General features: G+C 41.3%; 1 protein-coding gene across 4 annotated transcripts in view; it reads right to left on the bottom strand.

Annotated features, from left to right (window-relative positions):
• cuedc2 (CUE domain containing 2) overlaps positions 1-18,649 on the bottom strand; it is a 35,317-nt gene that overhangs the window by 6,650 nt on the left and 10,018 nt on the right. For all 4 annotated transcript variants that reach the window (XM_060854151.1, XM_060854153.1, XM_060854150.1 and 1 more), the window contains exons 4-7: positions 17,979-18,040; positions 11,924-12,054; positions 6,444-6,614; positions 2,679-2,728 (exon numbers count right to left, since the gene is read on the bottom strand). In XM_060854151.1, coding sequence (XP_060710134.1) covers positions 2,679-2,728; positions 6,444-6,614; positions 11,924-12,054; positions 17,979-18,040 — 414 coding nt within the window. The remainder of the gene's footprint in view (positions 1-2,678; positions 2,729-6,443; positions 6,615-11,923; positions 12,055-17,978; positions 18,041-18,649) is intronic.

Here is an 18,649-nt window from a genome sequence, read left to right as displayed (position 1 = left end):
TTGATACAGGTGGAGCAGTAGACGTGATCTATGTGGACTTCAGTCAGATGTTTGACAAGATTCCTCATGGTAGACTGGTTTATCAAGGTTAGTTCACACAGAATAGAGGGAGAACTAGCTATTTGGATACAAAACTGGCTCAAAGGTGAAGGGTTGCTTTTCAAACTGGAGGCCTGTGACCAGCAGTGAACCACAAGGATTGGTGCTGGGTCCACTACTTTTCATCATTTATATAAATTATTTGGATGTGTACATATGGTTTGATGACACCAAAATTGGAGTTGCAGTGGACAGTGAAGATGATTACCTCAGATTACAATGGGATCTTGATTAGATGGGCCAAGGGGCTGAGGAGTGGCAGATGGGGTTTAATTTAGATAAATGTGAGGTGCTGCATTTTGGAAAGGCAAATCAGGGCAGGATTTATACACTTAATGGTAAGGTTTTGGGTGTGATCCTGAAGAGACATTGTCCCAAAGAGTCTGCTCCTCGATTCAAACAGATCCCGTCTGATCTTCTATCTCCATGCCATTTTCCTGCACCATTCCTTGATAACTTTAATATTCAGAAATCTGTCATGAATATACTCAACAAAGGTTCATAGTCCTTTGAAAGTGGAATTGAAAGTAGACAGGATAGTGAAGGAGGAGTTTGGTATGCTCTCTCTCTTATTCCTGATGAAGGGCTTATGCTCGAAACGTCGAATTCTCTATTCCTGAGATGCTGCCTAACCTGCTGTGCTTTGACCAGCAACACATTTGCAGCTGTGATCTCCAGCATCTGCAGACCTCATTTTTTACTCGAAGATGCTTACAACAGGACCTTGATCAGATGGGCTAATGAGCAGAGGAGTGGCAGATGGAGTATAATTTAAATAAATGTGAGGTGTACATTTTGGTAAAGCAAATCAGGGCAGGACTTATACACTTAATGGTAAAGTCCTGGGGAGTGTTGCTGAAAAAAGAGACCTTGAAGTGTATTATAATCTGATGAATTTAATCTGTTCCCTTTCAATTCTTTGAAAGTGGAGTCTTAGGTTGACAGTATAGTAAAGAAAGCGTTTGGTATCCTTGCCTTTATTGATCAGTGCATTAATATGGGAGGTCATGCTGCAGCCTTACAGGACATTAATTAGGTCACTACTGGAATATTGTTTACAATTCTGGTCTCCCTGCTAGCGAAAGGAAGTTGAGAAACTTTAAAGGATTCAGAAAAGATTTACAATGATGTTGCCAGGTTTGGAGGGTTTGTGCTAAAGGGAGAGGCTGAATAGGAAGGGGCTTTTTCCTGGAGAGTCAGAGGCTGAAGAGGTTATAGAGGTTTATAAAATCATGAGGTGTATGGATAGGGTGGTGAACGGACAAAGTATTTTTCCAGGATGGGGGAGTCCAAAACTAGAAACAGGGGAAAGATTTGAAAGGGATCTACTAAGGAGCAACATTTTCACACACAGGGCAGTGAGTGTACGGAATGAACTGCCAGAGGAAGTGATGGAGCCTGGTACAATTGCAACATTTAAAAGTCATTTTGATTTAGAGGATATGGATCAAATGCTGGCAAATAGGACTAGATTTGTATAGGATATCTGGTCAGCATGGACGAGTTGGACCGAAGGGTCTGTTTTGGTGCTGTATTTCTCCATGACTCTCTAACCCCAAATGTCTGATTAAATGGTTAAAACGTAAAAATACGTTTTTCAAGCCTCAATGGGGCTCCGATACTAAACTGCAAAAGTTTGAGTACACTAGTGTGTGACATTTTTGAAATTTTGTTACAGTTGTCAATTCACTTGGAAACATCTCAATTTGCTTTAAATTTCCTTTCAAAACAAGTTCAGAAACATGAGGATGTCCATTTTATTTTTGTAAACCACATGTACTAGAAAATCTGAAATTACAATTCTCTACAAATACACCTACAAGGGCAATTGGGAATGGGAAGCAAATACAGGGTTTACCAATATTATTCATAAGTCATGGAGGAGTTCTTAAAAACCATTCCCTAATCCTCTCTGCTACTTTACCTGCCCCCAGTAGATTGCTGCTCATTGTCTAGTCCTGAAATAGTATTAGATGCAGATAGATCCCCCTTGCAGATGGCATCAAGAACCAGGAACACAGTCTTGTGAGGTGTGTGCCAAGTGCTTAGGACTGAAATAAAGAGAAATTTCTTTACTCAAAGAGGTAAATCTTTGGAACTCCCTAACCCAGGAAGCTGAAGAGGCTCCATCATTGAGTATATTCATGACAGATTTCTGAATATTAAAGTTATCAAGGAATGGTGCAGGAAAATGGCACGGAGATAGAAGATCAGACGGGATCTGTTTGAATCGAGGAGCAGGCTCTTTGGGACAAATGGCCTACTCCTGCTCGTCATGTTAATCTTTCAGCCACTTTATTCCCATCCTCTGCCATTCCTTCAACTTATCCCTTTCCAGTTATAAAATAAAACCTCTCTCAAAATTCTGTGTTTCACACTCCACTAACTTTGTTCTTTCTCAGCTAAACGTTTTCCCCAGCCAGTAGATTGTTTTGAGAAACATTATCCTGTGCTCCTGTACTGTTCTGTTTTCTTTGTTTACATATGGAGACATATGGAAAGACAAATGGATCACAAATTCTCTTCCTCCTAGTGCCCTAATCAAATTATATACACTGTTCACAGAACTGAATACTCACTTCTCCAAGATGCTTGCTTTGATTTTCTTATCTGCTTTGGGGAGAGTTTCCTGAAAAAAATCAAACATAAAACATCACACAGGTGAATCGAAATTATACCATACTGAATCTGCAGTACATAGTTCCGAACTTCATCTACTCACACTTTACATTGGCTAATGGCTTGTCAGAGCCAAAATGAAGCAAGTAATGTCAGTGATTCCAGCTGGCTGGCTTACTCAATCTGTATTTCAGCAAATTACTGAATACAGAAATTAATCTCATTCAGGGTTGGAATGGGAGAGTACAGAAGATAGCATCCACTTGGATCAGTCTAATACCGAAGCAGAATTAAGAAATACAGCCAAATATCCCCAGCTCATATCATGGATTACATAGACAGCATTTTGTAATGTATGCATTTGCACTATAACAAATGTAAAAATAATGTTCTGGTGAATTAAAACTTTGTCACAATTAAAGCTATATCTGAAGTTATGAAGAACTGTTATTTGATTATAATTGTAGAAAAAGTGGCGGCATGGATGTCAAGGTAATTACAGGCTGTTCTTCAACTCAAGGAGAATGCCTACTTAGAGTTGAGAGTTTTTGTCATGGGTCTATGTGACTGAGCAAGCTAATTCTTGACCCACTGATCCTTTGGCACATGGTGCAGGACATAGCACAGTACAGGCCCTTCAGCCCTCAATATCGTGCTGACCTTTTATCCTAATCTAAGATCAAACTAACCTACATACCCTTCATTTTACTATCATCCATATGGCTGTCCACGAGTCGCTTAAATGTCCCTAATGTATCTGAGTCTCCTGCCACCACTGACAGTGCATTGAACGCACTCCACCCCTCTGTGTAAAGAATCGACCTCTGACATCTTAAGCCTCCCTCCAATCACCTTAAAATTATGCCAAGTTGTGATAGCCATTTCTGTCTAGGGAAAAATGTCCTTGACTATCCACACTATGTGTGCCTGTCATCATCTTGTACACCTCTATCAAATCGCCTCGCACTCTTTGTCGCTCCAATGAGAAAGGTCTTAAGTCCCTCAACCTTTCTTCATAAGACATGCCCTCTAGCCCAGGCAGCATCCTGGTAAGTCTCCTCTGCACCCTCTCTAAAACTTCTACATCCTTCCTATAATGAGGTAACCAGAACTGAACACAATATTCCAAGTGTTGTCTAACCACGGCTCTATAGAGCTGCAGCATAACCTCATGGCTCTTAAAATCAATCCCCCTGTTAATGAAAGCAAATACACCATATGCCTTCTGAACAACCTTATCAATTTGAGTGGCAACTTTGAGGGGTCTACAGACTTGGACCCCAAGAACCCTCTGTTCATCCATACTGCCAAGAATCCTGCCTTTAACCCTGTATTCTGCATTCAAATTTGACCTTCCAAAATGAATGACTTCACACTTTTTCAGATTGAAATCCATCTGCCACTTCTCAGCCCAGTTCTGCATCCTGTCAATGTCTCGCTGTAATCTTCAATAGCCCTCCACACTATCCACCACTCTACCAACCTTTGTGTCATCAACAAACTTACTAACCCACACTTCCACTTCCTCATTCAAGTCAAGAGCAGAGGTCCAGGAACAGATCCCTGCAGAAGACCACGGGTCACCAAGCTCCAGGCTGAATACTTTGCATCTACCATCACCTTTTGTCTTCTATGGGCCAGCCAATTCTGTATCCAGACAGCCAAATTTCCCTGTATCCCATGCCTCCTTACTTTCTGAATGAGCCTACCATGGGGTACCTTATCAAATGCCTTGCTAAAATCCATGTACACCAGATTCACTGCTCTACCTTCAATGGTATTTTGTCACATCCTTAAAGAATTTGCTAAGGTTTGTGAGGCATGACCTGCCCCTCACAAAGCCATGCTGACTATCTCTAATCAAACTAAGGATTTATGGTTACTTAGAAAACCAATGTCTCAGAATCCTCTCCAATAATTTGCTCAGGGCAGACACAAGACTGACTGGTCTGTAATTCCCAGGATTATCCCTAGTCCCTTTCTTGAACAAGGGAATATCATTTTCCACCCTCCAATCATCTGGCATTACTCCAGTGGACAGTGAAGATGCAAAGATCATTGCCAAAGGCACAGAATCTCTTCCCTCACTTCCTGTAGTCACCTTGAGAATATCCCCTCTGGCCCAGGGGATTTACCTATCCTTAGGTTTTTCAAACTTTTCTGCACAACCTCCTTCTTCACATCAACCTATTCGAATAAGTCAGCTCTGTTTCACGCTGTCCTCACAAAACAACAAGGTCCCTCTCACTAGCAAATACTGAAGCAAAGTATTCATTGAGGTCCTCCCCTACCTCCTTCAACTCCAGGCAAAAGTTCCCTCCACTATCCCTGATCAACGCTACCCTCACTCTGGCCATCCTTTTATTCCTCACATAAATTAGAAGTGCCTGCTAAAACTTTTCATGCCCTCTTCTAGCTCTCCTAAGTCTACTCTTCAGTTCCTTCCTAACTACCTTGTAACTCTCTAGAGCCCCATCTGATTCTTGCTTCTTCAACCTGAAGCAAGCTTCCTTCTTCCTCTTGACTAGATGTTCTACATCCCTTGTCACCCAAGGCTCCTTCACTTTTGGGAAATATGCATTCCAAGGTATGGAACGGCTTAACACATTTCAGTCTGTATATGAGTGGTGAAATAAATGACTGGTCTCAGCTGATTTGGAAGTTTTATGGCAGTGATACTGGTGAAGTTGTAATGTCATAGAACTAGTAATCAGGAAATCCCAGGTTAATACTCTGGAGATACAGGTCCAAAGTCCACCATGGTAACAGGTGGAATTTAAATTCAGTTGGTCAAATTAGATTTTTAAAAAAACTGGTCTCAATAATGGTGACTATGACTGTTCAAAGTACCCAGCTGGTCCACTAATGTGGAATGAGACTACCATCTGGTCTGGCATACACATAATTTCAGATCTGCAGCCATGTGGTTGACTTTAACCTGCCCTGTGAAATTGCCCCAGCAAGACACTTGGTTAGAGATGGGCAATAAGAGGATAGCCTTGCTTGACCCTGGTCCTGATGTTCTGTTTGTTTCAGGTCTCCCATTCAAGACAGCTGCAGTCAGGTCATGAAGCAATTGAAGGATTGTGTTAAAGTTTCATGAACATCCAAGTCTTTGAAGTACAATCCACACAGCCTTGCAACTCACAGTCAAATCCCTCAGTCGGACTCATGAAAGCAATGAAGAGTTCCTGGGGTATTTTTCCACACTTTTCTTGGATTTTTCTGGCAGCAAAGACATCCATCTTGGAGGTTTCTCTGGAAGGATTTCCTCAGCCTGCTTCCTAGAGTTGATAATGATGATGGCCTATTTTTGTTGTACTTTTTTCAAGGCCCTTGCTTATTTGGGCGAGCGAAGGAGATCCTGAAGAGATGTGTTCAGATGCTGTGATCAAAGGTAGCTCCATCCAAATTCCACCTTAAGCATTTTTTGCTGGTGTGCAAATCCAAGGAACTTACAAGTTGCCAATGCCCCTTTCTGCAGTGCACCACACACACCCTAAAAACCACAGTGTCCCCTCAGCACTCCATTTCTGGCACACCTTCAGAGTGACACATTCCCAGTACAGTAATTAAATGTGGATAATGGTGAGATAATTTCCAGGGTAATGTAAAAACATTAGGAATAACCATTGAACTATTAGCTTAACATTACAGTTACAATAACACTAATGTAGACAATTTAAGGTTTTGCTTTCTCGCTTGAATGTTCCAAGTGAACATACCTCCAGAGTCTCAGCTTCAGGTTGCTTCACCCTACCCTCCATGATTAACTGCACCGCATAATCCAAGTTGCCTTTAGCCACAGACAAAGCTTTGTGCATGACTGACAGACTGCAGGATGGAAACATCTCGACAAGCAGCTGGACGCCATCATCTACCTTGCCACATCCTTCCTGGAAATAAGAAATGGCAAAGCATTGAATAGTTAAACCCAGAGTAGAGACCTCAACCTGGAGTTCTGGAATTTTGGTCTTGAGAAGTCATTAAATGCTGACATAAAGAATTGTTTCCAAGTAAAGAATCTGGATGAGACAGACTGCTTTGATCAACCGGCTTTTTCTTTCTCAGCACACTCCTCAGAGGGGTTCGGTTATCTAAAGAATACAGTCAGGCTGGGTGGTAGATGCTGGGCTCAAGCCCCACTGCAAGAATAGAGCAGCTAATTGAGACAGCCACTGAAGGATGGTGCCATCTTTCTCTTTTTTTCTTATTCCCTTATGGGATGTGAGCATCGCTGGCTGGCCCAGTATTTACTGCTCATCCCTGGTACCCAATCCTTGGTGAAGCTCTTAACTATAAAATCAAAGCTTTCTCCCACTTGGGGCTGAATGTAAAAGAGCAAGAGCCATGGAACTCGTGATCAGCAAAAACAGTGAGAGGTGAAGCCTGGAGTCTGGATATTTGCAGCTAAGAAGGTATCCTGAATATCACAAGGTTAGGGTTTAGGTTTAATCAACCACTCCCACATAAAATAAATGACTGGATAAATCAAAAAGGAAAAGGACTGAAGACAATTTTTGTTTACAGGATCATTACAAAGTTTTCAACTGTTAAGAGTATTCAACTCCATTTAAAATTTTAATCTCTGCTGTTCCAAATCCCAATTTCAATATATGAACTTCCAAAAATAGCTGAGCTGCTACTCAACATTTGGCACTAAGGGATTCAATTCTAGAGTACTGTACAAACAATATCTCTACCATTTTCTCCTAACATTTCTGCATTTGAATTTTGTTTAACAGCAATGAGTTCTACAATTGTTACGAGAGATGAGAAAACACAGATCTCTTAAATTTTTGCTTACTTTATTGGGGTAGAAGATTTTAAAACAACAAGTTATTTTGTTAGTCTACTTGGTTTATAAAGGATGGTAGGCTGGCCTGGAAATTGTCAAGGCATCAAGGGAATGGATGAGAGTTTCAGCAAGAAATGAGATGAGGCAGTGAGAGAGTCCAGCATTCTCATATGTGGAAACAGAATCTTCCTGATGACCTGGATGCCGTTAGAAATTCATATTGGTGTCATGTATGATATTGTGGTTGTAAAGAGTCTTAGTGTTATAGAGATGTATAGCACGGAAGCAGACCCTTTGGTCCAACTCATCAATGCTGACTAGGTATCCCAATCTAATCTAGTCCCACTTGCCAGCACCTCGCCCATATCCCTGCAAACCCTTCCTATTCATATACCCATCCAGATGTTCATCCATTTCTGAATAATGAGAAATTCCATTCCTCTCCCTGGCTGAACAAGATTGTTTGCAACCATGGCATCATACATGACCTGTTTGGGGTTAGAAGCCCATCTTGGGGTTATCAGGAAGATAGCTTATGTCCACATATAAGAATACTAGACTCTATCACTGCCTCAGCTCATCTGTTGCTGAAACCCTCATCAATGCCCTTGACAATTAAAGGCAAGCCTCTCTTCCTTTATCATTTTAAACTCATGCAAAACTCTGCTGCCCATCTCCTAAGTTCCTATCACCTCTGTACTTGCTGACTTACACTGGTCCCCAGTGAAGCAACAGCCTGATTTTAAAGTTCCCATTGTAGTTCTCAGATCTCTTCCCCGTTTCCTCCAATCTTTGTCATCTCTGCAAGTCCTAGAATGCTCCAACATATCTAAGCTCCATCCAATTTCCACTGGTGGCTAAACTTCAATGTACAAGGTCCAAAACTCTGGAATTCTCTCTACTCCTTTTCCGAAGTTTCTTAAAATCTATTTGAGAAATGTTGTTCACCTGGACGAATATCTCCTGATGTGGCTGGGTGTAAAATTTTGTTCAATAACAATCCTGTGTAGCAATTCAAGATATTTTACCACATTTAGCAAAAAAACGATAACTTGCATTTGTATAAACACCAACAGATACCAGCAGGTGGAGCTATTTCACCACAAAAGCAGCTCATCAGCCACTGCAACATCAGATTGTGCCAAAACATCCATTTTGTTGACTGAAAAAAACATTCTTATGTATTTTTAAAAAAAAACGCAGCAAACAGAATGTTGCAGATGCTGCAAATCTGAAATGAAAACAGAAAAGGGCTGGAAGACAAGGCAGATATGGAAGTATCTGCGAAGAGAGAAAAACAGAGTTAATATTTTAGGGCCTGTGATTTTGTATCAACCTGTAATGTTAACTTTGGTTTCTCTTTCCATTGATGCAGCCAAATCCAGCTGAGTTTTCCAGAATTTTCCTGTTTTTTTTAACTACCAAGCCCTTGCTCGAGTCAGAAGAGCGAATGTGTGAACATAAAGTAAGGATTGTTTCCAGCTACCATAACCCCCACAGGACGTTAATGCTCAAAGTCACACCCGAAATGCATTCAAATAGCTTGTGGAAGTTTCTCTTCAGGGAATTCTTATTTTGTCAGTTACAGGCTTATTGGGGTTGGGTAGGTTTCATCCTCCAAATATTGGCCTTAATCATGTAGGAGATAGTGAGGACTACAGATGCTGATGAAGTCAGAGTCTATAAAGTGTGGTGCTGGAGAAAGCACAGCGGGTCAGGCAGCATCTGAGAAACAAGAGAATCGACGTTTTGGGCCTGATGAAAGGTTAAGTTTGAAACAGGACTCTTGCTCCTCAGATGCTGTGTTTTATCCAGCACCACACTTTATCAGTCTTAATCATGTGACAAGGGAGTCAGGCCCACACTGCTTTTAATGATAGAAATGCCACAACCTGAAGTGTCGCTATTTCACCAACGAAATAGAAGACTAGCCACAGAGTATGGGAAAAAAAAAATCAGTGGCAAAGAACTGTCTTTGCCTTTTAAGTGCTTTCGGGTGAAAATGTCTGCCCCTTTAAACAGCTTTCAGGCAAAGGTTGCACCTTCTGTTTTCACTGACACCTACAAGATCTATCATTCTTGAACTATTTACAGTTAATTTTTAGGCACACCTTCCTGAACCACCACCCTTGAACTCCATCCCTCCCAATGCAATAAGAACAGAACCTCCTCCTAGTTCTCACCTTCCACCCCATCAACCTCCACATACATTGCATCATTCTGATTAGATTAGATTAGATTTGATTAGATTAGATTTACAGTGTGGAAACAGGCCCTTCAGCCCAACAAGTCCACACCGACCCGCCGAAGCGCAACCCACCCATACCCCTACATTTACCCCTTACCTAACACTACGGGCAATTTAGCTTGGCCAATTCACCTGACCCGCACATCTTTGGACTGTGGGAGGAAACCGGAGCACCCGGAGGAAACCCACGCAGACACGGGGAGAACGTGCAACCTCCACACAGTCAGTCGCCTGAGTCGGGAATTGAACCCGGGTCTACAGGCGCTGTGAGGCAGCAGTGCTAACCACTGTGCCACCGTGCCGCCCATTCTCTGCCACTTCCACACCAAAGATATATATACCTCCCCATCTCATCAGCGTTCCAGAGAGACCATTCCCTCCACAACTCCCTCATCAGGTCCACACCCCCCACCAGCCAACAATTCACTCCCAGCACCTTCTCCTGCCACCACAGGAAGTGAAAAATCTGTGCCCACATCATTCTCCTCACCTCTGTCCAAAGCCCCACAGGATCTTTCCCACACCAGACAGAAATTTACCTGTACTTTCACCAACGTCATCTACTGTATCCGTTGCACCAGATGTGGTCTCCTCTACATTGGGAGACAGGATACCTACTTGCAGATCGTTTCAAAGAATATCTCTGGGACACCCACACCAACCAACCCCATTGTCCCATGGCTGAACGCTTCAATTCCCCCTCACACTCCATCAAGGACATGCAGTTCCTGGGCCTCCTCCATCGCCAAACCTTTAGTACCAGACACCTGGAGGAAGAAAGTCTCACATTCCCCCTTGGGACACTGCAACCACACGGGATTTCAACGGTTTCCTCATTTCCCCTCCCCCCTACATTATCCCACTCCCAAGCTTCCAACTCGGCACGGCCCTCCTGACCTGTCCATCACCTTTCCCATCTAACCGCTCCACTCTTCTCTCTGACCTATCACTTTCTCCCTCACCTTCATCTATTGCATTCTCAGCTACCTTCCACTCCAACCCCACCTCGCTCCCATTTATATCTCAGCCCTCTGAGCCACAAGCGTCATGCCTGAAGAAGGACTTGTGCCTGAAATGTCGATTCTCCTGCTCCTCGGATGCTGCCTGACCTGCTGTGCTTTTTCCAGTACCACACTCTCCACTCTGATCTCCAGTCCTCACTTTCTACATCTTGTAATAACATCCTCTTCCCTAAGGATTGTATTATTCAGGTTATATATAGGACAGAAACAGATCAGATGTACTGGGATGATTTCCAAAGGTTATTTATATGTCAGGAACACACTGATGTCATGTTAAAAACCAGGATATTTTTAATGTTGCAGGGTCAACAAAGGGTCACAGACTCATGTTCACCTTCAAAAGCCAGACTGAAACTATTGCTAGTTCAATCCAACCCATCAGCTCCCAAAGTTATGCTTTTATTGTCATTCCTGACATAGGTGCTTTATTACATTCATTACCTCTAGCAGCACCCTTTAAACTCACAACATCTATCTTCTAGAAGGGCTGCAGTTACAAGGCAGCACCACCATTTGTAAATTCTTCTCTAAGAAAGACACCATCCCAATTTAGAACTAAATTGTTGTTCCAGCATTGACACAGAATCAAAATCCTGAAACTCCCTTCCTAACAGCCCTGCAGGTGCCACACCACAGACAATTCAAGAAGTTAGCTTAACACCACCTTCAAGAGCAAATAGGATGGTCAATAAACACTGGCCCAGTAGGTAATGCCCACTTTCAGTGAATGTATTAAAAAAATCCTACAGCAAATAACCGTGGTGGCAGACGTGTCCAGAAAACCCTCTCGACTTATCATCTTCCCCTGGCCCCAAAGCCTCTGCCAGGCTCACCTTCAGGTCCAGTCCTCACTGCTATCATTCAATAAACTTGAAACACATACATACTCCAGACTTGCCTATACCCAGAGACTCCAGGTCACAATTCTGCTCCATCTTCACACTGTCAGCTTCAGTGGCTTCCTCATGTTGAAGCAGTTACTCTTTGGATACAAAAGCTCCACTGGACTACCTCTTAGCTTCCCATTTTACTCACACCAAAAGTAGGTTCTCCCTGATATCTGAAGTCCTCAGCGGTGGGAGGAATTGACCTGGATCAACACAACCAGTTCCTCAAATAATCAGGAGGTAGCCTAACCTTTGCGCTGGCTCCCTCTCTTGGCACTGGGTTACTTTCTGGCTCTGATGATTTCTTGTCTTCTTTGCTGCTAGCCAGTTCCTTTGAAAAGGACTCGCAGTCTTGAGAGGCAGTCAGGGGGTGAACATTTTCTGTAAAGATAAAGAAAAGTACAATCAAATGGGACAATCCCAATGAACGATCTATATATTTAAGCCTTTTCTTTTACACAAGTAAGAGTTTGAACTCCAACTGGTTGCCCCTGCACCCCTAATTGGCCATTCTGAATGCTTAAATACATGCAGGAATATAACCAACTGTGGAGCAGCAAACGTTACAAAGCCAACCAACAAAATTGTTAGAACTTTTTTTTAAAAAGAAAGAAAGAGAGGATATCTTGACATTGATAATAGCGAGAGCAATCTTTCAGGACTTACAGTCTTCTTTAACCCCTTATCTCCACAGGAAAGAATTACATTTAACTCACACAGACATATTAAAGCAAGGAGACAACAAAAGGCTCAACAGCAAAATGAGAAACACAGTTTCACTCATTCACCCAGGGAGCAACTCAGATTTGAAACAATTTTCGAGAGTCATGCAGCATTGAAACAGACCGTTCAGCCCAACTCACCTTTTAAATGTTCTAATTGTACTTACCTCTAAAGGTTGCTCCTCAGGTCTCTCTCAAATCTTTCCCCTCTCTCCTTAGATCTATGCTCTCGAGTTTTGAACTCCCCTTCCCTGGAGAAAAGACCATGGCTATGCACCTTATCGATGCCCCTCACGATTTTATAACCCTATAAGATCACCCCTCAGTCTCCTACACTCCAGGGAAAAAAAGTCTCATCCTCTCCTTATAACTCAAACTTTCCAGTATTGGTAACATCCTTTTAAATCTTTTTTGCAGATTTTCAAGTTTAATAACATTTCCTATAGCAGGGTGACCAGAATTGTCACCAAAAGTGGCCTTTCAATGTTTTCTACAGACAGACATTTAAGAAAATAGTTCATGGCTCATGGCAAAGATAATATTCAGTGAGGAAGGAGGATTCTAGGAAGGGGATAAACCAATTATGGTGAAGGATAGCAGCAAATTGAAAGAAAGAAAAACACAATATGATAAAGATAAGTGGTAAGCCATAGGATTGGGAAAGTTTTAAAAACCAACAGATGACTGTGAATCTGTGGAATTTCATGCCCACTGAAGTGGTTGAGGCTTCCTCACTGAATGTTTGTAAAGCTAAGATAGATAATTGTTTGAAGAGTAAAAGGAATAAAAAGAGTTCTGGGGAGAGGGCAGGTAAGTAGATCTAAGGCCATGAAAAATCAACCATGATCTTGCTGAATGGCTGAGCGGGCTCAAATGGCCAAATAGCCTTTTCCTGCTCCTATGTTCTTATAACCAAAACAAAACTAAAGAGGAAAAAAACTCGGAGGGTGAACTTGCCAGTAATATAAAAGATGGACAGCAAAAACTTCTTTCAATATATAAAAAAGGAAAGAGAAGCCAATGTGAACACAGGTCCCTTAGAGAATAAGGCTGAGGAAATAATACTGGGGAACCAGGAAATGGCACAGGAGTTGAGTAAATAACTTGCAACAGTCTTCACAACAGAAGACACCAATAGCATTGTAAAGTAACTAAATGATCAAGAGGCAAAAGGAGGAGAGGAAATAAAAACAAGAACTAATCATTAGAGAAAAGTACTAGGGAAGCTAATGGGGCTAAAGACCTATATGTCCCTGCATCTAATGAGATGCATCCTGGGATATTTTTTAAAAATTAGAGGGCGTGAATGTACCAGTAGTAATCTTCCAGGAATCCTCAGATTCTGAAAAGTCTCAGAGGATTGAAAAGCTGCCAATAAAACACTTATTTAAAAAGAGGAGACAAACAACAGGTAATTACAGACCAGTTAGCTTAATGTCTGTTATTGGAAAAATTTAGAACCTATAATAAAGGTGTAATAGCAGTACATTTAATAATACATAATATAATTAAGCAGAGTCAGCATGTCTGACAAATTTCCTAGAATTCTTTGAGATGGTAACAAAAAGGATAGATAAAAGGGGAAGCAGTGGACGTGATATATTTGGATTTTCATAAGGCATTTGGTAAGATACCACACATTAGGCTTCCTAATAAGACAGGAGCCCATAGTTGTGGACGTCATAGAATGGATAGAGGATTGACTAAAAAATAGAAGATAGAGTTTTGGAATAAAGGGGACATTTTCAGGATGGTAACTTGTAACTAATGTTGGGATCAATGATGGGATTATTATCTGTGAATACATGGAACATAGAACATTATAGTACAGTACAGGCCCTTCAGCCCTCGAAGTTGCACTGACCTGTGGAACCAATCTGAAGCCCATCTATTCTACACTATTCCATTTTCATCTATAGGATAATTCAATAACTGTTTAAAAGACAAGGCTACTACTGTTGCAGACAGTGCATTCCACACCCGCACTACTCGGAGTAAAGAAACTACTTCTGACATCTATCCTAAATCTATTACCCCTCAATTTAAAGCTATGTCCCTCGTGCTAGCCATCACCATCCAAGGAAAAAGGCTCTGGCTGTCCACCCTATCTAACCCTCTGATTATCTTATATGTTTCCATTAAGTCACCTCTCAACCTTCTTCTCTCTAATGAAAACTGCCTCAAATCCCTCAGCCTGTCCTCATAAGACCTTCCCTCCATACTAGGCAACACCTGAGTAAATCTCCTCTGAACCCTTTCCAAAACTTCCACAGCCTCCCTATAATGTGGTGACGAGAACTGTATACAATATTCCAAGTGTGGCCACACCAAAGTTTTGTACAGCTGCAGCATGACCTTGTGGCTCAGATATTCAATCCCTCTACCAATAAAAGCCAATACATCATATGCCTTCTTAACAACCCTATCAATCTGGGAGGTAACTCTCAGGTATCTATGTACATGGGCACAGATCTCTCTGCTCATCTACACTACCAAGAATCTTACTATTAGCCCAGTACAGTATATTAATAACTTGGATGAGAAAAGTGAATGCATTATATCCAATTTTTTGAATGTGACACAAAATAAATGGAAAGGTAAGTGGTGAGAATAACAGAGTCTGCAAAGGGATATAAATAGGTTAAGCTAGTGGGCAAAAACTTGGCAGATAGAATATAATGTGGGGTAACATGAGTTTATAAATTTTGACAGTGAATAGAGGAACTGATTATTATTTAAATGGAGAATTATTGCAGATGCCTGCAGAACAGAGGGATTTAAGAGTCCTCATCCATGAATCATAAAAAGCTTGGATCCAAGTTCAGCAGTTAAAGAGAAAGCAAATGGAACGTTATACTCCATTCAAAGAGAATGGAGTATAAAACTAGGGAGATTTTGCTGAAAATATACAAAGTACTAGTCAGACCTCAAATAGAATACTGTGAACAATTTTGAGCCTTTTATTTATAGAATCATAGAATCCCTACTGTGTGGAAACAAGCCCTTTGGCCCATCAAGTCCACACCAACCCTCTGAAGAATATCCCACCCAGACTAATTCCCCTATTACTCTACATTTACCCCTGACTAATGATTGTGGGAGGAAACCAGAACAGCCAAAGGAAACCCATGAAGACATGGGGAGAATGTGCAAACTCCACAGTCAGAGGCAGGAATCAAACCTGGGTCCCTGGTACTGTGAAGCAGCAGTGCTAACCACAGCCATCATGCCATCCAAAAAGAGACAAACTGGCATTGGGGGCATTCCAGAGAAGGCACACAAGACTGATTCCAGGAATGTCTTATGAGCAGTTGAATAGGTTGGACTTGTACTCATTGAAATGTAGATGAATGAAAAGAAACCTTATTGCAACACAAAGGATTTTTAGGGGACTTGTCAGGGTGGACATGGAAAAGTGGTTTCCTCGTGTTGGAGAGTGTAAGACCAGAGGGCATAATTTCAGGACAAGCAGTTGCACATTGAAGACAGATGAAAGACAATTTCTTATATCAGAATGGAGTGAATTTGTGGAACTTTCTCACTGCAGAAGACTATCAAAGATGGATCATTATGTACAGCAAACTTTGTTTTAACTGGCGCCTTGTCAACTGGTACTCTTGATAAACCAACAAAAATTAAATAAAAATAAACCAGTCTCAAATATCAGGAACAATCTCGACGTCAGAGTATTTATGACATAAGTGAAGTATAACAATAATGTTAATTCATTTTAAATTATTACCTGATATACATGTCTTGAGTGAATTACGTTTCTATTACTTACTGTGTTTTTGTTTAAACACAGATTCTGAGGGATTTCGATGTCTCAAAGCTTCGGTTGGTCAGGGTTTACTGAGATTACACGTACCTCTTGATTATCTGGAATATTTGATCAACAGGCATATTCCTGGTCCATTGGTGCTTGTTAATTAAAATGTTTGTTGTATATTTAAGATTGAGATAGATGGATTTTTAACCAGTAAGAATCTCAAGGGTTATGGAGAAAGGCAAAAGAGTGAAGTTGAGAATGATGGGATCAGCCATGATCTCATTGAAAGGCAGAGCAGTCTCTACGGGCTGAATGGTCAACTTCTGTTCCTCAGACTTATGATTGAAATATAATGTTAAAACTACAAGTTAGGAGCTAGAGTAGGCCACTCAGCGTCTCGCGCTTGCTCTGTCATTCACCAAGATCATCGCTGATCTGATTACTCAACACTCCTGCTGAATCCTTTCATGTTCTCTTACCAAAGCAACAATGCTATAAGCAAAAACACTGAAGACCTGTATGTCAGGTAATAATTTAAAACTAAATGAAAATGACAGTGCATGCCTCTGCTACTGAGGTGGAGTACTGGGTTTCGATTGGTGAATCTGCTTCTCGATTCTGTTAGATGTTGAGGGGAGGGGACAAAGTTTGTTTTTGGTGGGGGGAGGGGGGGGGCGTTGCATAAAAGCAAAGAGGAGGGCAAAGTGAGTTACCACTTCTGTTAATAGATTCCAAGCTGGTTGGTGAGATATAGATCAAGGATCACGTCTTTTTCTTTGCAAACAAAGTTTATTGACTTACTCAGTCTTACCCCTCTAATCCCACATCCAGTATTACAGCTGCTTTCTCTTTACATGTGCTCAAAGACAATTAATATATACCACCTTTTTCCAAATACAGTAGCACCCTTCTATTGCTCACTAAGGAGATATGGATCACCATCTCTTCCATTACCCATTCATCGCCACTACCTGATTCAACACATTCCCCAACATAAAATCTGGTGAGAGCACAGCCCATGATGATATCAAAAACTAGGTGAGAATTAGAAAAACAGCAGCTAAAATGGCAACTGATTTTCATTTTGCAACATCCTGAGATGTGAAGCTAAGTGTAGCTGTTGTTTTGTTTGCCAATGTGGTAGCCTATTTGACCAGACAGTCCCACAAATAATAATGAGAAAAAGAACCAGTCACAATGTTTTAATATTGTAGGTTCCTCCAAGGTTTGCAAAAAAGGTCTGATGGGGTGTCAATTTTCCAAAACAAAATGACACCCATTATGTACAAAAATCCCTTTAGTTAATATGGTATGTTAATCCACATTTTGATGTCAAATTGGTCAAAGTTTTTTTGCAGAGTTTAGTTTATGACCTACATGATGGTCAAATTATGACTAATAGAGATCTTTAAAAATGCAGCCATTTTGACTACACCCACATTTGGCTTCTTAAACATTCCTTTCATTTCTGTTGACACTGGGAATGCATTCTTTTTAAATGTCACCATATTCTCAATTCCATAGGAATGCATTCAAGTGATAAAAGAGCCCATAAACATGATTGTTGGGAAAAATTGCAGCTTTGAATAATTACTGTTCATGTTTACACCCCTGCAAATAAACCACTGACATTTACCATAGCCTCTCTGTCTGCCTTTCTCCTCCACCCTCTCTGCATACAGACACCTGGTCTTGCAGGAATGGGATGCAGAATATAATGTCTCCCATTCCCTGGCAGAGGCACCAACGCTGAGCTTAATACATACTATCTTGTCTCTACAGCAATCCCAGTTGACAAAATCCTCAGATCTTACCTTTGTTACGAGCTTCTACCAGACGTGCAGCCAAATCAAACATCATCTCGCAGATAGTGACACTGAAAAATAACCAGGTAATTTTTCAATTGCCAAACAATCAAACATTTACCACAGAATTGTCACAACGCAGGAGATGGCCATTTGGCCTGTCGTGTCCACAATCAGTTTTCCAAATGAACAACCGACTTGGTGCCATTCTCTCTTTTCAACCAATTATACTCTCCTTTGAATTCTTTAATTGAACCTGCCTCTCTCTCTCTCTCACACACACACACACACACACACACACACACACACACACACACACACACACACACACACACTGATTCTTTTACCAATTGCTATAAATTCCTACCTTTTTGTTTTGAACCTTTCATGAATGGCAACAGTTTCTCTCAATCCACTCTGTACAAATTCTTCTTTGTGAATGATTCTCCCTATTTATCACCAGAACATACAGGCTACAGGTTTGACCACTGTGCTGAGCAACTGATTCACAGATAACCGACTAATGTCACAGAATAAGCCAGTATATAGGAGGTTTAGAGGGGAAATCAATTCTCTATTTCCAATGGGATAGCAACCGGCCTCAGTGAGCAATTAGGAACTGATGCACAGCCTAACTGATCTGTGCTGAAAGGGAGGGTGAGACAGGGAAACAATAATTG

The sequence above is a fragment of the Hemiscyllium ocellatum genome, chromosome 43, assembly GCF_020745735.1.
Source record: "Hemiscyllium ocellatum isolate sHemOce1 chromosome 43, sHemOce1.pat.X.cur, whole genome shotgun sequence".
Lineage (NCBI taxonomy): Eukaryota > Metazoa > Chordata > Chondrichthyes > Orectolobiformes > Hemiscylliidae > Hemiscyllium > Hemiscyllium ocellatum.
Note: the sequence above shows the minus strand (reverse complement) of the source record. Positions and strands in the feature narration are given on the sequence as shown.